Here is a 27,129-nt window from a genome sequence, read left to right as displayed (position 1 = left end):
ATAATTTATACTTTTTATCCTGATAACATTGCTTTTAAGAGTGAAAACATAAAGGCATAACAAACTCCAGATGTAACCGATCCACCACCAGTTGAATAACTGCCTTGGCTTCCTCCCCACACAGAGTCAGGTTCTGTCTTGTGTTTTGAGATGGCTCTCTGTTCAATTGCAGTGCAGAAGTGAAAAGGATTAAGCCAGGCTGCAGTAAATTATAAACATTTGTCATAAATTAAGAGGACATGTGTATAACTCTGCACCATAGACAGGCCAATGAAAATGTATTTCATTACACAATTCAGTATTTGGGGCTGGGTTGTGAGGTGCAGCGCAGGGCTAAGATCCAGTGCGAGCCCTTTTCTGTTTGCTGCATATGCGCAGGGTGCCTCAAGAGGAAAAAACTGTGCAATAGGGACCTCTCTTTTCATTTTTACGATTTTCCTAGAATCCTTTGGAGAGTGTGGAAAGACAGGCATGTTTATGAAGGTTTCCAGATGGTCCTGCTTGCACCCCCAGCTTTTCTTTTCAGTTCTTGGGCCATGAAGGATTAATCAAAGTCAGTAGTAAGGGCTGATGGCTAAACACTGTGGCTCTCACTAACCCAGAGGAAACCTCTCTTCAACTCCAACTCAGATTCAGCCCTTGGGCTACAGGACTGAGGAAAGTTGAAACCTGAGGTTAAAACCCAAGCAAACTTAACTAAACCATGGCAGAATAAGCGCAGATAAATGAACTCTGCCCCTAACTCCGTTTAGCAGAGCAGCTGATCTCCTCCTTGGGTTAAAGGAATTTGTCTGCACCATCCAGCCAGGAAAGCAGAGTCAACCTTGACGAATACACCTGAACTCTGGTCCCCAGTGCGAGGTGGGGGATTGTGCAGCGTGACTGTAGAGAGACAGCACCATATGGCACAGCAAAGAAATGCACCAGAACAAATTGGTGGAAGTTTAGTCATTTAGACTTACATATTTATGGATTACATGTTACATGTAACGAGTAATAAATGAAGCTTGGTGTCATTCTGGTCGTGACTGAGTGACTGAATGCATTTTCACTGTAATGCAAGACGAAAAGAAAACATCCAGAGGCCTTTGATCAGGCTAACGTCTCTCTTTTATCAACCATTTTTAGCCTCACCATTAATGTCTTGTCTCTTGTGCTTAAGTGTAGATAAAAGTGCTGTCTCTGGATAGAGGATGACAACCAATAAAAAAAACAACTCAAAATGGGAATAAGTAAGAACAAAAGTCTTAATTTTAAAATAAGACAAAGCTATTTTAGTTAATAGTGCAGCCCTTAATTATCACTTCAAACACCATATAAAAAAAGCAATCCTTCATTTGACAGGACTAACTGGAGCAGGTGGAACAGAGGAGCTCTGAAGTGACAGAATATATGTCTGGATTTGTTAGTAAAATACATGTTTGAATTACACTTTCGGGAGGTTTGCTGTACACACTGACACAAACATATATTACTGATACATGACAGTGCGATGTACTTTCTCAGTTTTCTTTATTAGACACGTGCAAAAACGTTGCCACCCCGAACAGCTGCTCTCTCATGGCAATGATGAATATGTACAGCATTTACTACACATGTTATCATGCCAACTGTCAACAGAAATTGCTGTGGTCTGTTCACAGCAGACTCACTAGATGTTTGCAAATGAGTCCACCCTAAGATCAGCCATTTGGAGTCAACAGTATTCACACATAATAATATTGCTTAGATAATATGAAAGCAGAGTAACTCATAAAATGTATATTCACATCGGTTAGCCTTCCTTATTGTATGTGCACTGTGTGGAGATTTCAGTGTTGACTGATATAAAACTAATGCAGTTTAAAACTTATGCAATGAAACATTTAAAACAAATGCAGAGACATTTAAAAACTGGAAAAAGAACATAATCCACTGAGCAATATAAAGCCTTTTGATTGACAAAGACCACATACAGTCAAACACAGAAAAAGAAAAAACATGTACTGTATGACTTATTCGAAGATCGAAGTTAATGTTATATATGTAACCCACACAGAAGCACCAGTGGCTGTCAGAAACAACATAAAATTAAACATAAAACACAAAAATTGCCCCAGTGGGTAGCTCAACCGACACAGGATGTTATAAACAAAGCTCTAGCTATTGAAATCTTTTATTTAAACCCTCATAATGTCTAAGATTATGTTAAACTAACAACATATTGGTGCACCAATTTATTTCTATGTCATGAAATAATAGTAAAATAACATCCACTTCTGTCAAAGGACAAAATATAAAATAAAGTGATTGAGTTGTCCAAAATGTAGATTTTCAGTCGGAGACCGTCTACACTAATTTAAAGGAGAAACGTATTCTCACAGTGTTCAAAAGTTATCTTGTAAGCTTTAGTACACCCACATAACAACAGTAATTACAATATAACTCTTTAACCACATCACACAGCCCTGAATGTGACGATCTTCTTCTTGTATGTGTATCTCTAACCATGTCAATAATTTTTTAGGTCTTGTCACTAGTTTTAATCTCAAGTAAACATGTAGTGCAGCCTGAGTAAACACTGAATTGGCTGAACCAGATCACCTCAGAGAGAAAACACTGTTCTTGTTTCATCACTGGGACAGGGTCTGTGTGTACTTCTCCTTGTATGGCTCGTCCTATAAGTGGGAAAACTACTACCAGAGATGTTTGTGGGTTTTCTGTCCTTCTAGTAATTTTGTGGTTTGTCATGTTTAAGTGCAGTAAACCTCAAATGAAGGGGCCAGAAGGAGTTCTGCGGGTCACTAAATATCTTGTTTGTTCCTCGTTAGTCGAGGTTGTGAACATTGCAAGACTCAAGCCTTTTTATGTCAAAATATCAACAGACAGGGTGAAGTATGGAGAAAAAAATACGTATTTGTGTTCAATTACCCAACACAAACGTGGGGATTCACCTCTTCCTAAAATGCATAAATCTGGCTTTGCAGTCGGTAGATGGAGTTCCAATTTATTACACAATAATATTGATTCTGAATAATGATTTTGCAGTAGAATGTAGTTAATTGGTATGGCAAAACATTACTTCAGTGTTACAACATACTGTATATTCCTAACTCGAGGTGGTTCAGCATCAAATTAGCAGGCTCTTGGATAGTACAAAATCCAATAAACACTGGACTACTCTCTTAACTTTTATTACTTACTTTATTACTTATGACTTTTAAACTCTTCAGCCATACCAGATGGATTTGAAATCCTCGTAAATGCCACATTCCAACCTTGGCTCTTAGAAATTAAGAATATATTGTACTAATTAATTAGCTTTCCCAAGTACATTTCGCAGGGATAGTAATTGCTGCCAGCTTAACCTACAGCTGTGAGTGCATAAACAGAACCCGTAAAAATGCTGAAACATGTTTAGCTGCTTATTTACATGCTTATTTTTATATTGATTTGCAAGAGCTCATATTTTGGGGAAACAATTGAAATATGTTGTTACTGAACATTTTGCTTAGATGTTCAGTATCAATGTTTTGTGACTTGACAAATACATTAATCAACAAAGTTTCCTCATTCTAATAAAAAAAACCGTAATCCAAATGACATTACTTTCCTCTGAAAACATATTTGCTGTTGCATATTAGGAGTATATTGCGCAATCATAACTAAAAACACATAATTATATACTGGTGGAAATGCCAGCAAAATTTTATGCTGACAAGATCAGTTACTTTCTAGTAAATTCATCTTAACTTACAGTGATAGTTCCAGTATTTATTATGAGGACTTGCGTGGCATTCAGACACCACCGCTGGCTGCAGATGAAGATGGGAAATGACTCTCGTAGCAGAGAGTCCATGGCATCTGCCTGAATATTTTACTGCTGCTCAGCAGGTTTTTACATACTTTTGTCAAGTTTTACAAGTTTATTATAAAACCTGAAGTTGGTGCACATGTGTGATTTACAAGTGTTCGGTGCATCATTTTAGTTGCAGTTCCCTCCCTCCTGCCTCCAGCTGTTTGAATCAGTGCAGCCGTATTTTCAACTTTAAACTTGACATAATGATTTGGATTTGATGGATTTGCAGTTGTTGATAGTGTTGCCTTCAGGATTTTAGGTGTCCTAAACAGGCTTTTGTGTCCAATAAGAACCAGAACTTTTCTTGCACAGGCTGTTCACATCACTCTCTACCCATAAATATGATGAATATGATCACTACTTAATATAAACATTGTACTGAGTTGTGTTTACTCTTCAGATTACAGTTTTTATTGTGTACAGGCTGTGTAGGCTCCACAGTCATGTACAGGAAGTTGTATTATATGGTTTTGTTGACAGTGTATGTTTTATAATTTAGATAAGGATAATTTAAATAGGATAAGTTTGTACAAAATATGAGTTGAAACCAGAATTTTCCACCAGAATGTGTCTGCTATGAGAGAGTAATTGTAGGAAAGAAGAGAGGACAGCAGAAAGAAGGAGGAGAGGATAAGAAAATTGGGACACATGCCGTGCAATGTCATAGATTGGATGTCAGTTGATGACTGGAGGCCAATAAATGTTCTCAGATGGATTGTTTTCGTTAGTAGTGGGATATATGCCATTTTTTTTAAAGCCACTGAAAGTTAGTTGCAGCAGTTAGTTGAATCTTTATAAAATGATCTTGTGTTTTTAAAGGTGTGGGGTTCCTCCATGTCCCTGTGACACCTTAGATCTGCATTGACTTGTGATCCTTTTCTCAAAGATATCCAAAAATGTTACCTTTTATATGACATAGGGTTTGTGTAGATTCATTTTTATTATTTTGGAGCTGATTTACTGCTGACATTTAACTGTTATAAAGAGTACATTACAGGATTTTGCTGCAAGACTCTGCAGGGACTGAATCTGGGAGCTCTTGGCCGATCTGACTGAATATCTTGTCTTAAAAAGAAAGATACTCAGAGTGCACAGAAGAAGTCTCGCTTTTTTCTTTTTCTCTTATTTGAGAGTAAAACAATGTCCACAGGAATGTGCTCCTTCTCATAGTCATTTGAATACAGACAGGTGGTGTTTGTTGTTTAGGCAAATGAACCTTGGCTGCTGAGGGGGGATGTGTGGGCTCTCCACCTGTGAGCGTTCAGCTGGGTGGCAACACAAAACAAGTTGGGTCTAAAACTAAGTCTTTAGCTCTAAGCGTCTTCCCAGTACAGTAGTGTAATATCCTGTATTGGTGTACAGACCGACATGTCATCACCCAAATAAGGATGGAAGTTATTCTTTACAGTGATGGAGAGAAATATGATTAATCTGCCCTCATTCCAGTTACCCCGAGGGGGGCACTGAGTGATGTGAATCATTACAAATATCGCCCATAACTCTACAACAATTGGTTTTATCATCATATTTTATGAGATCAATTGAGAAAATATGACCATTAATGCATTTTAAAGCATCGTATTACTGATGCCAAAAATGCTGAGCTCTTCCTCTGGCCATTGAATTTTCAGAAAACAAATTCATGCATGCTCATGGATAAGATATGGCCATACATCACTCACTGAAGGTATTGTACCTCAGTGTTGTTCCAGATCATAATAAAACACAGATTCCATGCAAATCCGACCGAGGGAGTGCAGTCGGTGGCCCGTTGAATAAATCACAGAAATTTTAATATTGAGATCAATTCCCACGGAGCCGTAGTGTGAGAAGGAATCCATGACCTTAAAAGGTCATAGCCAATGCCATTTGGAGTTCAAAGAAGCATAAGCACTTGGTCATATACTGTAGCATTACCTTGTTTGATGACAACAGAGTACAAGGTCTCATTATGAGGATCTGGGATAAGTGAGGTACCAGATAATATAAATTATCTTTTTGACTGACACTGGTGAGAATGGGGGAAAAAAAGTGAGTACAGTCACAGTGAAACAGATTTGGTATGAGCAGTAGCCAAATAAACTTTGACAGCAGAACATGACCACGGTTCAACGATCAGCCTTGATCCTTTCTCTGTGAAGTTTACATGTTCTCCATCTCCCTGTGTGGGTTTTCTCCGGGTCGTCTGTTTTTCACCCACAGTCCACCCACATGTAAGCCAGGTGGACTGGAGATTACGTGCGAGTACGACTGTCTATGTGTTCGCCCCTTCTGAGGACTGATGATATGTCCAGAACATTTTCCTCCCTTCCACCAGTGCATTCTGGGATATGCTGCTGCCCTAGATAGAGACGGAGAATAAGTAGTCATGTAACTTGTTTTGCCGCCTTTTGTTTTGCATTTTTTACAGTTGAAGACTGCACAAGGGTTCTATTTTGAGCGTAGGAGTTTTTTTTTTTTCCAATGTTATGAGGTTGCCTCTTCCTGACAGCTTTGTCTGATCTTTTTATGAGGTGTTTTACACACCAGCGCTCCAGCGAGAGGTCAGGTGTGGCAGTGAGGTAGTTCTGATTAACTGGTAAACCTGGACGTTTTTTGCATGGAAACTTTTGGGGCAACAGTGTTTGGGAGCTTCAACAAAGCAATCACATGACAGTCGATTATTTAAGCACGAATATAATCCATTTTTACTTACTTACTTATATCAGCAATCTCATCAAATTAAAACAGCCGTATGATTTAGGTTGTTGTTTTGTTTGTAATGGTAGGGTGACACTGGAAGGAAGATTTTGGACAAATGTTGATATGCAGTGATCTAGCTTGGCTGTATGTTTGAAGTTGGAGCATAATACAGTAGTTTTTGGCCTTAGATTATATTTAATAAAAAATAAAACAAGATTTACAGTTTTAGTTTGATGTTGTGTTTGGAAAGTGCTGATTTACAGTGTCCACGCTCTTCACAGACTCATATTGGCGAGTGAAGCACAGACTCCTGTCATGTGTCTGCTTTGTTATGCTAACTAGAATGGGAATTAACCACTGTTGTTTCAGCTAAACCACAAGTGTGCTTCTGAACGAGGCACTTCTCCAGCCAGGGAAGAGAGCTAAGCTGACTTCTTTAACTGTATAACAAATGGGAATTGTGAAATCTTGTCCTGGTGGCAGAGAGCCTATATGTCAGAGGCACTGGCACAGCTGAATACAATCCTTGTGCAATTTCTTGCCACAACATTCTGCATGACATGAATATCAGGCTCAGTTGAAGCCGATGCATTTCGTAGTCATAAAGGTCTTCAAATCGGAAACTTCTGTATCCTTACCGGCAAACTGTCACATTCTGCGAAGGCGCTAATAGCGTCTGACAGCAGGTACACAGTTCCAATCACGTGTCAACATCTGACATGCGAAGCCCACTCCTCCCTTCTCAAGCCCAATCATGCCACTGTGAACCTCTCTCAGCACTCGGCTCACTTCAAACGTCCCTGCTTTTGTCCTGATAAGCAGACTTCATCCCAAACATATTATATCTATTCAGTCAGGGGGATTAAGTGCAGATACATGACATTTTGGGCCATTCCAAGGACCTGAGTCAACGCATAAACAACTCCTACGCTATGTCAGGGAAATATTTATCTTTGCTCATAGAACTTCTTGAGATAGTGTCAACACTGCTTAGAGACACAATTACATTTGAGGATGGAAAACTAAGAGTCCTCGTGGAAATACAAGTGTATAATATGAGTAAAGATGAGAATACTTGTATAGACTGTTATAGTGATGAAAATACAAGCGTAACGTAAGCCGATCCATGACAACCAAATGAAAATCCTGTGCGTGACTATGTATTCATTTTAAGATCATCATTTATTAACCTTACTTGGGCTCATAAGAGAGTAAAACTGCCACAAAAAAGGATTCATTAAGATAATTTTTCTTTTTTTTTTTGTCTCTGTTTTCTTCAGTAACCACAACGCTATCTCCAGGCTCAGGCCACGCCAGAAGATGCAACGACACAGAGAAGGCCTACTGTGTGAATGGCGGCGACTGTTACTTCATACATGGTATAAATCAGCTCTCCTGCAAGTGAGTAATCTCTCTCTTTTTGGATTCACCTCAAAAACTGAATTTTCATTGTCTTTGTCCCACAGTGAAATGAAAACTTCTCTCATTACAGTGTGTCTTTAATAGTAATATTCTTTCATACACTAACTACAATTTTTTTATCCCACTGTTTATTTTCATGAGAGCATTTGATTCCCGTTCTTCTTTCTTCCAGCTGCAGCAGCAGCAGCAGCAACACATCACAGGAAAGCGCTGCCAGTCTGCCTAACTACCCACCTGTTGTGTATTCTAACACTAATAATGGAGTGAGGCGGTGGTGTGCTCATCCTTTTAAGTCATGTTTAGTGTACAGGAGGGCTGCACATTAAAAGCCTTTTCAAAATGTCATGAGTCACTGGTTTAGTAGTGAGCAAATATTTATGCCTGTTAGAGGCCCCCAATGAGGTAAATAGAATCATTGCTTACATTTAAGGTCCTTGGCAAAGGGGATCACGACCCATGTCTAAAGTGTGCTGGAGAAACCGTGTATCTCAGCTTGCGAGGGAGAAAACGAAATAAAAACAACTTGTTTTTTCTTTGACATATTTTTGTTTGTATTAGACTCAAGGTTAAGAGACATTATTTAGAGCAGAGTTCAGGAGAAATTATTACTTAAAATAAGCAGTTTTTTCTCTTGTTATTTTACTGCTTTTCAGAAAATGAACACATTTTTATGTTATCATTTTTATTCAGAACAGTATCGCTGTGGGCAGCTGTAACGGTTACAACCAGTAAAACCTAATTGTATACTTATAATACAAAATATGCACATCACCTCCTGTCATGGTTGTCAAATATTATGTTGCATGTTCTGTTCGACCATATGTCGACATAGCACAAGTCATTTTGGCTGGTTTGATATAGAGCTGAAACACTGGCGTGGCTTCTGTGCCCAGTTGGCCCAAGGAAGAATGCTCGACAAGCAAGGAGGACATGGCTGCAACAGCCGTTCAATACGCTGTGTACAAATTGGAGGCAGCAATAACTCAATTGCTGCAGCTAATTCACTCACGGCTGGGGCATGGGTCCAGAAAAGTTGGATAATGCAGTGAAGGCCTGCAGGGATTTGTTGCCCCACAGCCATCTCATTCAATATAGGCCAGGCTTCAGTGGGTATTACTCACTGCCTAAACAAGTCCTGCAGACAGCTAGCCCTACTTTTATGCCCAGCTCCTTCACTTTGAAGTATAAACTTTTACGGGGGAAAGGAAAGGTTAAGAAATGACCCAAAGTAAGTAACTAAACTAAACATATTTTCCTTCACATAAGTTAATTTAAAAATCAACGAATTTAGTCTCTTTTGAACATATCATAATAAATACATGGATAATGGTTTATATCCATTGTCATTTTAAATAAATCATACTTATAAGGGTGTCTTTTGCCAGTAAAGTGTAAAATAATTGGTTGATATATCAAAATGAATACATATTGGAGTCAGAACAAAAGCTGGGAGCTTTTGCCAGAACTTCCAAATCCCCTCCCTCCATTAAGAAAGGAATGGGTTGTACATGTACTGTATGTCTACTGTAAAGCACAGTTCCTGTTTCACGTCACATAACACATGGTAAAGCTTTCTTTTTTTTTTTCCCTCCTAAATGTTACGTGTTTATTTTTTTGAATAATGAACGATCTATTTCCTCCTCTTTTTATAAAACTAAAGATAAAGGAGTGATAATAGAGTTTGCAGCTGCACCACAGTGGATATTTGTTCACTCATCTGATTTTTAGATTAGGTAGTGACAGTTTATTTCTTTCATCTTTCAGCCAAGTTTCCTCAGACTAGGTGCAGCTATCCCCCGAGTTCAACACCATCACTCAGGATGAGTAATTAAATGCTGAATGTTATGGTGCTCCTGGGACACGCTGTGTGAAACCAGTAAATCAAGAGCAATGACCTTTGTTGGATTGGTGGTCTAGTTGTGACTGTGAGTGGAATGTCCGTGCCCCTAAAAGACCGACTGCTCATCCTAATGGGGTTATGATGAGGAAATATAACAGACTTGATGGAGACGATTGTCTGTCACTGATGATTGTTATCCTCAGTTAAAATAATATAAATTAATGTCATGAAAACTTCTCTTGACACTGACTTATGTTTCAAAGCAGAAGTTAACTGTTGTACAGTCATTTTTTCCATTGAGAACCATCTCTACGTTCAAATCTTTTTTCTCTTGATTTGACTATTTTTTACACACTATATTTTATCCCATGGTCCTATCAGTTATATAACAGGTTATGAACACAGCTACTGAGCTCCCAACAGGCACCAAGCGAAGAAACCACATTGCCCCATTTTCAGCTTTGCTGCACAGACTTCCTAGAATTGATTTATTGATCACCTACAAAGCAGTGCATGATTGATCCCCAGATACATTCCACTTATTCGTCCATATACTCAAGAATATATTACTCTTCTCTCATCCCCCCAAAATCCAGACTTAGTTCAAAAAGAGAACAGGCCTTTGTTGTCGGAGCCCCTGAAGCCTATAGTATATCACCTTCTGTATCATCATTTGAATCCTGTTTTTGTAAACTTGCCTTTTATTGACTTTTTGGATTATTATATATAATTTTATTTTTGTCCTCTCTCTCTCCCACTTCTTATATTATCATTTCTAGGAGCTATTTTTATTTTTCTATTATTTTCCCTTCTTAAATTTAGACTGAGACACAGTTTACTGGTAAAATACCTTAACTTATTTTTCTAAAATTGCTTGTAAAGCGTTGTTATTATTAATAATTGTGTCATCATTATTATTAGTAGTAGTAGTAGTAGTAATCGTACTAGTGGTAGTAGTAGTAGTAGTAATAGTACTATTAGTAATAGGAATAATTTTTAATGAGAATATGAAGTGGTGGCATATTTATGCCTGATGTTGTGTTTGGTGTGTTAGTGAACACATTAACGCTTGTGTCAGAGTTGCCTTTATTTTGTGATATCCATATGGTTTCACTGTGACCTTTAACGATATCTGTGAAGGGATATGAATCCATAATATTTACAGTTCACCTCACTTCCTGTTTTTCCCTTTTCATAACACTTTTCTGCTCCTTCCCAGATGTCCGGATGGATACTTCGGCCCACGATGCTTACAGACTGAGCCACTGCGGTTGTACATGCCCAATCCTTACAAAAGTATGTTCACTTGATATGAGCAGCTGAGAACAGAGACACAGTTGTCACTGGATTACCTCTGTGGACTCCTGCTGCCCCCCACCCACCCCTCAGTTCTCTTCCTCTTTCTCCTCCTCTTTCTCCTTCTCAGGTCAACACGCAATGAGCTGTGCACTACACCATGTACACGGTGGTGTCATCCATGGAAACACTCTGCTTTCTGCTGTCTGTAGTTGTGCTGTTGTTCTAATTCTGTGTCTCCCTCCCTCTCTCCCTGTCCCTCCCTCCCTCCCTATCTCCCTCCTCACTTTTTCTTACGCATACTCTCCTTCACACTCCACCCTTGCCCTCTCTCTTCCTGTTTTCTTTCTCTTTCTCACTCATCCACCACCCTTCTCCTCCCTCTCTTTTTGTGGCTTTCTTTCTTTCCATCAGGTGTCCAAATGACTTTACTGGTGATCGCTGTCAAACCTACGTTATGGCCAGTTTCTACCGTATGTCAATTTCCTCTTCTGTCACTCTGTCAGACTGTCCTGGTGTCATGCGTGCATGCTGGGTGTAGAGAGGTTGCATTAATTTCCTAATTTCCTATTAGGCAATGACCTAATAGTTGTGTCTGTGCCTTCTCTGATGACTCATTCACAAGCTGGCACAGTTTAGTAGAGACTGCCAGTGTTTTTGGTTTGCATGTGATATCCTGTGCTCTTTAACTCGCTGTATATTGCATGTGTACTCAATAAGAGCTGATGGTACGTTTGATAGCAACAAGTAGGCGGCTGAAATAAATGCTTTGTCAAAGTTTGATTTGTAGTCAGCTGCATGTAACAACGAAGTCTAACGGCAAAACAATGACTAAAACCCTGCTGTACTTTCTGCTCACTTACTAATGATGCCTGTTTATGCAATCAGCCTCAAATACAAGCATGTATGATCCTATTAGAGCTGATCCATGGATGGAAAGCTAGGCCTGACCAATTAGCATTAACTAATAGGCATGACAAATGATTGAATCTTTTAAAATGATAAAGAAATGATTTTTGAGAGCCATCACTGATCAGTAGAAGCTCAAAATGTAGTTTCTCTTGATTGTAATATAGGTCTTTTTCTTCATATTCCAGTTTCTTCTATGGAGTCAAGCAATATGCAACATGTAACACTTCCTTATAATATATCATTGTGAAAGTGTTACTCATACACAGGGGCTGACTTTACCATTAGGTAAGGTAGGCAACTGCCTGGGGCCCCAACTAAAAGGGCCCCAAACAGCTACAGATTTTTTATGATGTTTAGATATGAAAAATATTGAATTATGTTACTATTCCAACTCATTGTATCTTGAAATAACTTATAAGGCCCCCAAAGAACTTAAAAAAATCTTAAATACTTCTACTTAAGAGGAAAACATTGTACTACTACATACCTTACTGATGATGTTACTGGTTATGTTGCAGATTCAGGTTTTACTCACAAAATATAACAAATAAAATATGATGCATTATTATTGATTAAACTATCCAGCATTATATAAGAATTAAAAGCTCCACCTTGAACAGACGTTAAGTACATTTAAGTACATTATGCTAATAATACTTCTCTTTCACTCCCAACTTTTAAGTAAAAACTTGAATGCAGGATTTTTACAGTATTTTAACTGCGCAGTATTAATAATTTCTACTTAAGAAAACAGTTTTAAGTAGTTAGTAGTAGTTCCTTTACCACTGCCAATACCAACATTCCCAGTTAAAGAATGGGTGAAAATAAAGCAAGACAGAGTTTGCCTGGGGCCCCTAAATCACTAAATCCGCCCCTTCTCATACATGCGCCAACATGACAAAATTCCAGTTGGCACACGTGAGATTTATAACTAATTTGATTGTAAGATAATAAGGGATTCACCAAAGGTACAATCATTTACAGCAAATATTTGAAATGTTAGTGTTCGTTGTGTTACAGTTGCTTTAACCGGAATATACATGCACACACAGGCTAGACAACACATCACTTCGAGATATGCCATGCTGTTAGAGGCACTGGTTTTTTTTTTTGTTTTGTTTGTTTTTTTCAGTTTCACATCAGCCGCTAACTTGCTTATGACGTAAATTACCGCCAGTCACTAGTAAACACCCAAGTCCACACCAGAACATTTAACAAAATGCATTTGTTGCTAACACACATTGCTATAGAAGTAGTAACAAAATGGTGTTCTCACGGCACAAACGCTAACTGCTCTCTCAGATGTCCTCAGTATACAGTTCACACGCTACACTAGAGTGGCGTGTCAAACAGCTTTGCTAGCCTGAGGAAAGAGAAGTCAACTCTGCACCACTCAACACGGCAACATCAGCAAACACATCCATCAACTACAGAATTATACAAAGATTAGATGAAAGTTTTTGGAGAACTACAAGCCTGATAGATCTTGCCCTTAAGGTTTTTGCTTTGAAAACCCTCCACGTGGTCTGGAATCATGCCTCTTTAGGTTATCAACTTGTTACTGCAGTCTTGAGCTCAGCTCTGTTTACACCTCATTATTTCCTGTTGGTGGATTACTTGTCAAATAGATATTGATAGTTGTGAGTGACATGACATTACTGAAACATAAACAGCTGAGATTTCATGTATTGTAGCTTTGTTCTCTGAGGAAAAGAAGATGCACAAGATTTAAAATACTGTGTAATAAGCAGAGTGTAGAATTAAATACAAAACCTCAGTATTTTATTTAAGATTAAAGCAATGGATTTACTGCTATCTTACTGCATATTTGTCAGTGTCATGTCTTTGCAAGCCCATGTGGTCTCAATTCAGTGTAACATCCCAGTTAGAAAATAACTGCATCTGCTTTTAGAGTTGCCTGATGGTGCCATACAGAGTCTCATCCCTGTAGCCTGACTTGCAGAGCTGTTCGTTGTATGTTGGCTCGGAGTACAATGCGAAAACTCCCTTGTTAACTACAAGTAATTTCATCTCACATTAAGTCGTAATGCACTGTGCTGAAATTACTTGTTTTTTGGCAGAGTGGAAAGTGGTGTGTGAGAGCTCTTTTTCCTTCACTCACTGCTCTCTCTGCATTCTGTTTAGCTTCAGTGCAGCTGTGAGACTGCATCAGGGACAGCATTTATTTCCAGTTCTCATCCAGCCACATGAACACAGAGCTTTGATAACTTAGTTTACATGCTTATACATTAAAAAGAATGACCTGACAGTTTGTAGACTTAAAGGGGCTATATGTAAGAATTGTGAAGCAATTTACATGTATTAATCATTTTTATTGCCAAGGAGTGAACGGGTCGTAACATAACTTAAAAAATGAGACCTTCCCTGACTTTCCCGGTTGCCTTTATCAGCATGTGGACTGATTTCTATGTGAAGGACTCGGGATGGTTTTTCCGCAAAAATCCAATGGATGTGACGTTTTTGCGTGCTCCTGAGTGGCTTGCCTTTCTCCCACTAACGTCAACAAACAACAGACACCCACCACAACAAAAACTGTTCTAACTTATCCAACTAAAAACACCCTGCAGATATTAGCTCTCCGGGTCTGTTACTGACCAGGTTAGCTGGTGGCTAGCCACCTAACCATGCTAGCTATCACTGTTTCTGGCTACAGTACCTTTGTTTTTCGGGGGGATTGAGATGGCTAGCTGTCTCTGATAACCACTACACAATTCACAACAAAACCACAGTGTTGTTCCCTGGCCGCAACTCATTGAGCCTACCGGTGTTTGGTTGGTAAACAAAGTTGGTAGTTTGCAGGTCGTGTTCAGGTGGTTTATTAACACATATTTTTTGTGGGTTAGGCAATATAGATTGGCTCTCATAATGCGTCGGGTGTGTGTGGGTATTAAAAAACTCTGATCCGCGCATCACTACCGGCCAGCGGCCACAGCGCAGCAGTAGTCTCCATGTGTTTGCTCAGTATGTGTGCTTGTGTGTGAGCGTGCGCGTGTACAGGGCGTAAGGAGGGGCTGATTGACTGGGAGTGAGAGATGCTTGGCTGAAATACGGTGCAAAACACAACATTAGAGATCTTTTATGTTATTATGAGAAGTGTTAGCGAAGAAAAGGATATCACCTGCAGTCAGTCTCGTGCCTCTGCTCGCTCAATAGAAGATAGATTTTAAACAAAAGAGTGAAAAGCATCAGATATAATGAGACAAGATGCATAAGTACATGATGACATGCACACCCAAAAGAAAAAAAAAATGTTTATTTTCACTTGAAAAGTGTTTATCTTGACCAAATCCTTATTTAATGCCCCGGAAAGTAACCAACTGCCCTTGATGACACTACCATGGGAAGAACTTGCAAGTAGACATCATAATTTTATATTTTAGGCATCATCTCTAAACAGAATCAAAGGGTGTTATTGCAAATGGAAAAGATTAAGCCTCCACTCAATCCAAGAATAAAATGTAATAAAATGTTCCTTCATATGGCTATTAAGCTGTCATTATTTCAACAAATCCAGATCCAAAGTAGAAATCAGCTCCATGAAAGCCCCATCCACACATGAAGTGAGCTGTAAAACGAGCTGTACGGCAATGTTTGTATTTTTGGAAAGCTACACGACAATGTTAATGGCCTCTCATATATTTCACATTATCTACCCTCAATTAAGGAGAATAAATCAAATTTCCTCCCGAAGAACACACAGCAAATATACACACGCAGGCACATGTGCGCACACACACATCCATTCCACACTTAAAGACCCGCTTCCTGGAGGGGCGCCTCCCATCCCCAGGAGATACCAGAGAGAAGGAGGATGGCTTCTGCTCCTCAGCCATAAGGGCTTGGCTTAACAAGAGCATGTTGTCGTAAGAACAGCTGGGACTTGCTTCAACCCAAGTAAAGCAACTGAGCTGCCAGAGATATGAACTCAGCTGGTTGGTGAAACCTCCCTGTGGCCTCAGTCTGCCATATAATACAAGGTCCGACTATAATTCTTCTTAATCAGGGCGATTATTCCGATACCGAACAGATACACTCCTTTTAACTTGCCTGTTCATGTGATGGGTGTGTTCGGGAACTGACAGTGTAGCATTTTTAGAAAGCAGAAAAACTGAAAGCACAGGTAATCTCACGCATATATTTTCCCCTTACAGTATATGAGAGTAGCTATGCGCCTCATACATCCTATTCCCATTAGGGGATAGCGTTTGATTATGTAATCAAATAGCACTTTCTGCAAAGCTCTATAAGGAATCACTCGTTAAATAACAAGAAACTGAGGTGCCTCAGAAAGCAACAATAACATTGGACTATGTTGAAACATACAGTAGATATGAATGTTCTTTGGATAGAATATAGATGTCATGAAAAACAACAGAAAATTCAATTGATTCATATTGTAGCTGTGTGTCATGCAGTTTTGTGTAGTGAGGTTTGAAGTGTGTGTTGCATGCTGCAAGTGCGTTCTGGCGTCTCGTCTTTGAGGTTACTGACCACGTTGTTCTGACAATGACTGACTCATTTCAAGTGTTTGTTGTCTCACTTGCAGTAATGCCTATTTTTGTTTGCTCCACTATATGTTAGAAGGTGACTCTCTCTTAATCTGGTCTTTTGTTTCTTTTTTTTTTTTTTCTTCTTCTTCCAACTGTCAACCCTCTGCAATGGCAGAGCATCTTGGGATTGAATTTATGGGTATGGAACAATCCATTTTGATTCTCAGTCCTCGCATAGCTACTAAATAGATGTCCTTCATTCTGACATGCTCCCGTCCCGTCTGTGGTGTGAACTGTGAATCATATCGTCCCTCGATTAACCAATCAATCTCCTGATCAATCATACCATAACTCAATAGAATTAAAAACCCCTAGTCAACTGACTCTCCATCAATCATTAACATGGATGTCATCACCTGCATTTCTCTCATACTTGTGCAATGGAAAAGTAGATCTATTAACTATCTCACTCACAGTATTTTCCCTTTCGGACCGATTTTCGGTTCCTCATTCCATCTGTAACAAGCATGATATATCATGTTTGTAGCTACCAAATTCCTTCTCCTCAGTCTTTTTCCAACTTTTTCCATCCAACCCTTTTAGTCTCATGCCTTTAGTGTCTGCCTTTCCTTTTGCTATGCCATCTTTTTCTTTGTATTTATGTGTGATTATATTTCTTGCATCAACCCGCCGTTAGTATACCTGAAATGCAATTGTGAAGAATAAAAAATAATATCTGTGTTACCAGTTTGAATTATCCTTCAAGGAGTAGATGCTGTGATGTGAGCATGCAATGCTATATTTAGATCCTACAGTCATGTTTTTTCTTCTTTCTGCCGCTATTTCCATCCTCCTTCTTTGTTAGCTCTTGTTTTCTGCTACCTTTTCCAGAAAAGTGCTTCAGTGGTTGAGAGTGTAAAACAAACGCTTTTCAGAAATCACGTTATTATAAAAGTGGATTTACAGTATGTACCATGAGGACATTGTGTACTTAGTACTTATATACCAACACCAATATAATTCCCTATGTTGAAAAGTCATTATCAGTAGATCACAAGCACTATTGCTGAAATATAACCCAGTTTGCTGCTATAAATAAACTGACTACAATGATTTATTTATGGTGTCAGAAACTTGACACAAATTGGCATGCTAATGTAAAATGGCTGCTGGTGAATGGAACGAGGAAACCTCAGATGGAAGGAGTTGTACAAATTCAATTCATTTTTATTACATTATTTACCAGGGACCACACTACCTCTTTCCTCCATCATTTTCCTCGAGGGGGAAAACGGAGTCTACCTCAACCTCGCACAAGCTCTTCTCTGGAAAAGCAAAATGCATCAGCCAAGATTTCCCCAGTTTCATATTTAATGATATTTCATTTCATTTCAAATTTACTTGTTTCATAAATTTCTGTACTGTAAGATTTCATCATTGTGCTTACTGAATGCTTGAGCAGATGAAGACTTCTATAACTGAATGAGATGACAAGCATCGTGATGAGCATATTAAAACTGACTAATAAAAACTAAATTTTAGCTTATAACTATAAAACCTTCATTGTTATAGTATCATATATAATTTGAAATAGATTTTTAGAAAATAAAGTTACTTGACTATTTCTGAGCCCCAACCTACGCCGCCTTACTGCAGCACAGGGAGCAACAGTATCTGTTGTATTTGTGATTATGTGAGAGGTTTGACTGTGAAGTGAGTTGTCAGGGAAGGGATGAAGCTTCATACTGCTCAGGATTTAGTAAAAAAAAAAAAAAAAAAAAATATAGATGTACAGTGAAAAAGTGGGAACCTGTACCTTCAAGAGACTGATTTTTTTTTCTTCTTTTATTTCTCTCACTGTGTGCATGTGGTGTGTGTGGGTGCGTCTGTGTATTTGTGGGTGTGATGTTGACAGAGGCAGAGGAACTCTACCAGAAAAGAGTCCTGACAATCACGGGTATTTGTGTGGCTCTGTTGGTGGTGGGCATCGTGTGTGTGGTTGCCTACTGTAAAACCAAGTAAGTCCTGCTGATAAATGGATCAGCTCATGATTTTTGAACATGTAGCCTTTTAAATTTATGCTACCACCAGCATTTTATTTAAACAGTTTACTGAATAATCCAGCTGCTGACATACTTGCAGTTTGCAGTGCTTGTAATATAAAGCATATGTGGAAATAATAGATTACTGTGTTTACTGTCTTAAAATGTCTTTTTTATATTATTAGACATGTTTACATGCAAAATTCTTTGCTATTGTTAATAATGACAGAAATCACATTGAGTAAAAGAGCATAATTACTTCATCACAACCAAAAAAGAAAGAGAGTGACCAAGATTTGCTCAACAGGAAACAAAGAAAGAAGATGCACAATCATCTGCGACAAAACATGTGTCCAGAACACCCCAATCGAAACTTAGCTAACGGACCCAATCACCCAGGACCAGGACCAGAGGAAATCCCTATGGTAGATGTGAGTTTCTGAATGGATTCCTAACATTATTAAAGTTTACACACACATATGTACTCCAAATGATTTCATGCGTGGTTATGTAATCAAAGCTCCTCTTTTCTTTTTTTCTTTTTTTTCAAATCTCACCACCTGCCAAATCCATTTTTTGGACACAGTACATATCAAAGAATGTCCCTGCAACTGAACGAGTCATACGGCCTGCAACAGAGGGATCGTTCCCTGCCAGCCATGCCTCTTCCAGATCTCACAACTCTTCCACACGAGCCCATTCATCAACTCACAGGTAAGCACGCACCATACATGACATGTGTTTTTCCCATCATACATCATTGAGGATATTAACATCATCATTCTATATAATATACAGACTCTGACAACAAGCCAAATCGTTAATTTTGTTAATGAATAAAACAGATACATTGATTGCATACATCAACACACTGGGACATGCTTGGGGTGTGTGCGTGTTGACACCTTTTTTTATTTGTCAGACATGAGGAACGGACATGGAGCCTGGAACATTCTGACAGTATCCTCTCTGACTCGCCGGGAATGATGTCATCATCCGTGGGGACCAGTAAATGCAGCAGTCCTGCGTGCATGGAGGCACGGGCCCGGCGCGCTGCACACTGTGGTTACTCTGACCCCCATCGGCCGGGCCTACAATACGGGGACTCCTTTGACTCGCTGGGAGACTCTCCACACAGCGACAGGTGGGTAAATAACGCCTGCGTGGCTGATATGGCACTGGGTTTGTCGTGAACATTTTGAGAAGTTTCCTCTCTCTGCTGGTTCTCTCTCAGCCTCGAGAGGCCAGTCAGGGCACTCTGAGAGACTCAGTGGAAAATGACACACAGCAGGCATGATGATGAGATACGCTAAGGTAGGCAAGAGTGAGAAACAGTGTTTATTTCAATGGGAACTCCGTGCATACAGCAACTGTAACATTAATCCCAAGTCAGTATGTAATTCTGATTATCTAAAATGTTCCCTATAATATCCTTTAACCTCTTAACATCCACCGGGTCGCCAGTGACCCGCTTAAGCCAATTGTAAGTGGCTTAGCATCACGCAGTAATGAGTGAAAGCAATTAGCACAATTTGGCTACTTGGAGATGTTTCGGAGAGGTTTTGGGACACCAGTGACATCATAAACTAAAAAACTCCCTAGCTCCCATAAGATTAGGCCTAGAGGTCTCGAACTTTATACAGGTGTGGTTGACAAGATGTAAAAGGTAGGTAGGTGATTTGCATAGTTCTGGCATAAAGCATGTCGTATTTATTGTTATTCAAATATGACTCATTATAGACGAAATGACTAAAAACACTTTTTTGAGCCATATTTGAACTGATGTACTTTTGGTTGCGTTTTAGCCACATGCTAAACAATCATATTTTCAGAAACTAAAAGACGTTACCTTTCAAATGAAGCCTAATACATGCATTTTGGCCTTACAGTTCTTCTGTTACAAGCTTTTCCATTTGGATATGCCAAATGGGTGAAAATTTAAAAAAAAAAAAGGTGGATGTTAAGAGGTTATGAAACAGTGTGACATTTTGGGAAATACACTTGTTTACCATCTTGGCCAGAGTCACTTAAGAAGATGTCCATTTCATCTTTGTGTCACAGAGATACTGTAGGTCCATAATTTTATAAAGCCAGATTAGCACATACTGTAGGGTAGAAGCAGGAAGAAGCAGTTTGCTCTGTCTGTCAGAAGTGAGGAAATATGCCTTTCAACAACTCCAAAGATATCTATATTTATCCTGCATCTATTTTTGCACTGGAGGCACAGATAGATCAATCTTTTCATGTGACTGGGTAAGAAGGCAAACAAGCATATTTCCCAAAACTTTGGACTTTTCTTCAACATTAACTAGAGCGTAACAGTTCATACGCACTTGATTCAAATGTGCATTCAGGTCTTCCACATGCTTTCTCTTCAGTCATACTCAATGTCACTCATGGCCTGAATTAGTATATTCAAGCTTCAACAAAACACCGATGAAAACAGTTAGTTTGATTTTTTTGTAATAGCACACTTTCTTTTGAAGAAGCAACTAGTTAGGTAGAGCAAGTCTGCTTGAGGACAAAGTGCACAAGGAAACCACATATAGTAAGCTTCAGTGGATAGGACAGGATGATATTCAAATCTCAAAATCTCAGAGGGAACCAAGGTGGCCATAAAGCAGACACCTTTAACTGACATTATTTTCTAACAAACAAAAAAGTGGTCATCTTCTCAATTTAATTTTTTTGCACAGGTTTGTCATAGAAAACAATTGTACAAGTACAAAGCCCCAATATCCTGAGAAATGTGCACAGGAGTGGTGCCTTCTTTCCTCTTCACAGACAAAAAGTGGAAATATGCCACCAACTTGAGTCCCAAGAACCTGGAAAAGAAATATACAGTGCTAACAAATGTCATCTGAATAAATAGTATTTGAAGCAAATGACCAGTGCCTTATAAAACATCAGCAACTACCCTAACAAGATATGTCTTGCCTTGGATGTGCTTCAGTTCTTAAAGTATCAACAATATCAGCTTACAGTAGGTATGTGTGCATGAATAGGGCCTTGGCCATTGAATTGCTATGCATAGCCAGATTGCATAACCAAAATCCCCACAGAGTCATCCCAGGCAACAAGCACCTCTTCCATCAAGGCGACAGCCTCTGCATCAGCTGAATCAGCAGTGTTGTGGGAATATCTCAGGCTAGTGTCTCACACGGCTTGGTGTAGTTTGCTAAAGGCAATAAACAGACACTCCAAAGACTCTGATCCACAGTGATTCACCATCAGTGATATGTAATTATATCAAGTTGCCTTCCAAATGTATTGACATGAATGTTTAGTTGGTTTATGATATGTAGAAGAACATGTGTCTAGCATCTATACTGTAAGCTTCTGATGTTTTTACAATGCAAATTTGGGCAAATTGGATTTAAGTTTAGATGAAGAATGGATGGGAAAATGACAATCATGGGAACTGAGTGTGAGGCTAACACACTACAAAAGATTAGATCAAATCCAGACTTAAAATAAAGTAGAACACATGGTTTGCTGGGCGATCTTGTTGGGCAGGTTGGTCCAGAGCCTAGGGTTGCAGAGGAAGACAGTTTATTCTGACGGAGGGCCAAAACAGCTGCCTCTGCCTGAGAACATCAGTTTCACTTTGGCTTAAAATGCTTGAGAAGCTCAGATATAGCCAAGTGATATTCCAAGAAGTGATGCAAATGTTGTCAACAAAAATCAAAACTCAGTGGAGTTTAGATGAGCTGTAATTCAGATAGTCTGTTGTGAACAGACTGTCTGAACAATGAATGACAGCACCACAGTCGGAACGTGTCTGTTTAGGTTTGAGTTGGAGTTTATTTGTATCAGGCCCAAATAGTTGGAGGAACTTGAGCAACAACATTAATGGGCACAATAGTTTCACTCTTACGTGTATTGTAAGAACAGATACTAGACATTAAAAGTAGTGGATCCCTGGAGGACACCACAGGAAACTTTTGCCATTGATGACTTGAGCCTCCCATTAGAGAAACTTCATTTCCACAGACAGGAAGACAACCTGTCTTGAATAGTACCAGAGTAGCAAATAAAGTATACTAACACAAAATAACATTAGATTCAATTCTGCAACGATCATTACTGCGATTGAAAGTGCTGTATTTAAGTGGTTAGGAAACACTGTAAAAATGCACCATGCCAAGGGTACAACCTACCTTACAGCAATTCTGCTCAAATGACATTCTTAACTAAATGAAAAACTACTTTTCTCCACATTGAACATTTAAGTGCCTGTAATCTGGCACTTAAAGTGTAATATTTATTCAGTTAACAGAACGTCTATGAAACATTCAACATGCTTTTGGTGCAATCCTCTCTCTCATTTTTGTTCTTTGCTCTTCTCTACTTAATTATTTCCTCCCTTCTGTATTTACAACAGATACGTGTCAGCCCTGACGACACCAGCCCGCCTCTCGCCAGTGGATTTCCATTACTCATTGCCCCCGCAGGTGCCTACCTTCCAGATCACATCCCCCAATGCCAGCCATGCCATGTCTCTCCCTCCTGCTGTCCACAACCCTTACCCTCTGGAGGATGACCAGCCTCTGCTGCGCCGCTACCAGGTGCCCCTACACGATGCCCAGTGCCAGGAGCCCTACCGGCAGCAGCGTCGTACCTATCTAAATGACAGCAGGGGCAGCCTGCCTTCCAGCCCCTACCGGCTGGCTGAGGACGAAGACTATGAGACCACCCAGGAGTATCTCTCCTCTCGGGAGCAACCAAAGAGAAGTGGGTCCAGTGGAACTGGTAGCCGGCGCTGGCGGAGATCCAGACTGAATGGCCATGTGGCCCCACGTGGATATGAGGCATCTCGGGACTATGGGTCTCGAAGCTGCCTAACAGATAGTGAGTCAGAGGAGGACGGTGAGAGCACGCCCTTCCTCAGTATGCAGAACATGAATGCCGAGCCCTCCACCATCTACAGGCCGGTGGACAGTCGGACTTCTCACTCATCGGGGCGGCACAGTGGGCATGGGAACATGCATACAAGACTTACACACTCACGCTCCAAACCGGACAATACACCCCATTAAAGAGTGAAAATGAACCAACAAAAATCAATATAGTATAGACCTGCATCTATAAGAAATATTTTTATTTTATATAACTGACAGATATTCTAAACAAATGAAATATTTATTTTCATTTTAGCAAAAGTTGTCTACTAGTTAACAGCAAAGACTTTTTTATAGGGAAAACTCTATTTATATGTACATTTTGATTTACAGCATAAAAAGATGTGCCAGTTTTTTCACAACGTAAAAAATAGAGTAATATTGTGGTGCCTTTTGCTGTATGCCGATGCCAGAGGGCCAGTGGAGGTTTTTGTAGCCTTTCTTATATGGACGCCTCATTTTTTATACACATTTATGTTTTTTTTTCCTCTCTGGTTTCCTATTTTACTTTCTTTCCAAGTTGCATTCTTTGAGGAGTCTAGCCCCACTGGAACATAACCCCTTCCATATCACGCAATATAAACCACTTCAACATAAAGTGTATGTTTACATTGATATAATTCGCCTGTAGGGTTTATGATTTGGGATCGAATAGAACGCCTGATAAATACAATGTAGATCCTCTTTGCCCTCTTACTAATGTCTACGGAGAGAGAAAGAGAGAGAGAGAGACAATGAGAGACTGTGTGGTTTGTGTGTGTGTGTGTGTGTGTGTGTGTGTGTGTGCGCGGGTGTAAATGCCTCTGTGTGTGTGCGTGCACGCATGTCAGTTTGCTTGCATGTATTTGTGATTGTTAGATGAATTTCATTGTTTGTTGTGGTAACATCAAATGTGTGGGTCTACTGGTGTCTCAGCAGAGCTGACAGAAGAGCGTATGAGAAGTTCACAGAATAGTGCTTTATCAGAACAGCCCCCCCCCCCCAGTGTAGGTGGACAGGTGAAGCTGCTGTAGGGTTGTATGTCATGCAGGTCATTGCTTGATGTGTTTACAGCTATTCTGCCCCCTCCCAGTCTGCCCCAGTTAAGTCCCTTTTATTTCTCAGCAGGCTTTCCTCATGTCAGTCTGTTATGAGGCCGACAAACACTGAGCCACTTGGCACAGGGTGACCCCTGCCATCGAAGGTGATGGCAAAACAAGAAGATTGCATCTGTTTTCACTCAACTCCGACCCTAATCCCATGCCTCATCATCCTTCTGTGTCCATTCTGTTTTTGTGGCTGGTGTTAAAAAGGCCACACAGTGTCTCAGGATTTCCACATGCCCCCCGCCCCCTCCCCCTTCACCTTAAACCCTCTTCCTCAACTTAAGGTCTACCTAAGACTGAGGTTCTCAGATGTTGAGGACCTTAATGTTAACATACAGTCTACCAGTTCCCTGAACACTCCCATACAGAGAGAAGGAAAGCCAAGTGGAAGCAGCTCAGTGGAGAACAGTGCAGAACGAGCTAGACAATATAAGTGAAATAGCTGTGAAACTTTGGAGGATCATACAATGCAAAAATATGCAAACTTTCTATTTTGCTGTTTGATTACGTCATTTTCTAAGAGGTGACTGTAGTGTGTTGTGTGTGAAAAAAACTATGTGATGCCTATAGTGTAGAATGAAATAACATGATATAAATGCATATTTACATGAGTTATTTTTTAAAGCCATTATGCAGCCATCTATCAAGTTGTCAGCCTTTCTTGTTCACATGTTCATTGAATGACTGTGTCCATTTTATCACTTGGTTTAGAGCGCTCCACTTTACATGCACACTTCCAGTAACGTCAAATAGCATCCAAATAGTGTCTCCTCCAATAGTACTGTGTACTGCTTTGTCTTGTTGACAGATCTAGTCATTTCAAATTTAGTCCGTAAATGAAAATAATTTTCAAAGTAAACCAAATCATTTAAGCCCTCTGTCCTCCACTGCAGGAAAAAAGTAAATATTTAAAAGATAATTCAAGAAATGTCAAACCCATTAAAAGTGACTCAGTGAGAGAGGACAGCTGATGATGTTTCATCACTGTTGGTATGTTTCTACTCCACGTTTTAAAAAAACAAGCTGAATGCTGAATTATCAGATGATTATTGGTTTAAATAAACTCTTTAAAAGATTGATCTGCAATTCTAACTGCTATGGTAAATGCACAGTGGTATTGTTATAGAGAATGGTCTTTGGTCACACCTCACTTGCAGATATTTCATTGAGTTTCTCACCTCTGGGTCTAATTTTGTATGTCTGAAAAATGCAAAAGAAGACAGTGCTCCTCTAGTTTAAATGTGATATTCCCTTCACTTTGCCAGTCCTCTCACCCAGTTGAGATGCTACCAGGCACGTCCTGCCAGTCTCCTCTGTTTAATTTCATGACACCCCCCCTCCCCTCCCCCCCTCCCCTCCAAACTCCCCCAACCCCCCACCCCACCTAACCCCACCCTCGCTTGAAATGTTTGAACACCTCTCCTCTGCATGTCCTTGTGGTCAAGGTTAGATGGGTGCATGGTAAAAAAGCAGCAGACAATTCTTTTCCAGTCAGTGAAAGTGTATTTCATTTAACATTCAGCAATAAAAAAGAACCTTTCCCCATGTCATTCCTGAAATATGCTAGAAAAAAAAGAAAAAAATGCGAGATTGTCATAGATTGTAAAATAAAATGAAAAATGAATCCACCTGTTCATATGAGAAAATAAATCTTTATTCATATCATTTTACGATGTAGTTATTTCTGTTAAAAAGCTTTGCTCTGCATTTTGACCCATCCTTTCTTGGCTTAAGGTTTGACTCATCTGGGAAAATGCACACGACACACAGCGCATCTCAGGAGTACACACACAGAAAATCTAATTTTGAGATATTTTAATATGATGATCTGTGGTTTATCAATTAAAACAAAACAAGTTTTGGATGTTTTTGAGCTGTGAAACATGTCAAGTGTCAAGTCAAGTGACAGGTTCACTCACACATAAAAACATACATGTTAAACTGAAAGACCTGAACGTAGTTAAGTAATTTGTTCAAATAAGTATATCAGAGATATTTACAATCGGGTTTCCTTTGAATAAAGAAGTTTTTAACTGACTTACAGACAGGATTTATTTTCCTAATTTGCTGATTTGGTTTAAAAATCTTGAATGTTTCTACAACATTATTGTCCTTCCCCAGAAGAATAATGATTCAGAAGAAATGTATTAGCATCAAGTGCTTAGGACAAGACTTAAAGTAAGCATATTTGTGAATGTTATTGTGATGCCAGAGATCTTGCTGTTATTTCCCAGTAATTACTAAATGACTAAATGACATTTCATCTAATACAAAAAAGCTTTACTCCAGCAATCAGTTGGTCAGCCAATTGGATAAGAGGGAGCAGCCCTAATACTTAGAATGTAACTCAGCTTTTCCAGCAAATTAAAATCTCTATCATGTAAGAACTACAGATATTATCTTAGACGGGGGAGGAAATACGTTTTTATCATATACAGATATTTCAGTAATGAAAAAATTAGATATTTTTTTTAGTTTAGCAGATGCATTAGCATGGATACACCACTAGATGGTGGCATAAGAACAGGCTCCATAAAGCACACAGCAGAAGAGTTCACCCTTTGCATTGTGGGTAAGTGGTATTCTGTATCATATCCAGT

General features: G+C 39.4%; 1 protein-coding gene across 2 annotated transcripts in view; it reads left to right on the top strand.

The window, feature by feature from the left end:
* Positions 1–25,279, top strand: part of nrg2a (neuregulin 2a) — a 75,242-nt gene extending 49,963 nt beyond the window's left edge. For both annotated transcript variants that reach the window (XM_042430372.1, XM_042430374.1), the window contains exons 4-11: positions 7,801–7,921; positions 11,002–11,078; positions 16,677–16,700; positions 18,417–18,519; positions 18,851–18,974; positions 19,130–19,257; positions 19,466–19,687; positions 22,928–25,279. In XM_042430372.1, the coding sequence (XP_042286306.1) occupies positions 7,801–7,921; positions 11,002–11,078; positions 16,677–16,700; positions 18,417–18,519; positions 18,851–18,974; positions 19,130–19,257; positions 19,466–19,687; positions 22,928–23,582 (1,454 nt within the window). In that variant the 3' untranslated portion in view covers positions 23,583–25,279. The remainder of the gene's footprint in view (positions 1–7,800; positions 7,922–11,001; positions 11,079–16,676; positions 16,701–18,416; positions 18,520–18,850; positions 18,975–19,129; positions 19,258–19,465; positions 19,688–22,927) is intronic.
* Positions 25,280–27,129: the final 1,850 nt, after the last annotated feature.

The sequence above is a fragment of the Thunnus maccoyii genome, chromosome 13, assembly GCF_910596095.1.
Source record: "Thunnus maccoyii chromosome 13, fThuMac1.1, whole genome shotgun sequence".
Classification (NCBI taxonomy): domain Eukaryota; kingdom Metazoa; phylum Chordata; class Actinopteri; order Scombriformes; family Scombridae; genus Thunnus; species Thunnus maccoyii.
The sequence above is the reverse complement of the archived record's forward strand: the minus strand, read 5'-3'. Positions and strand labels throughout refer to the sequence as shown.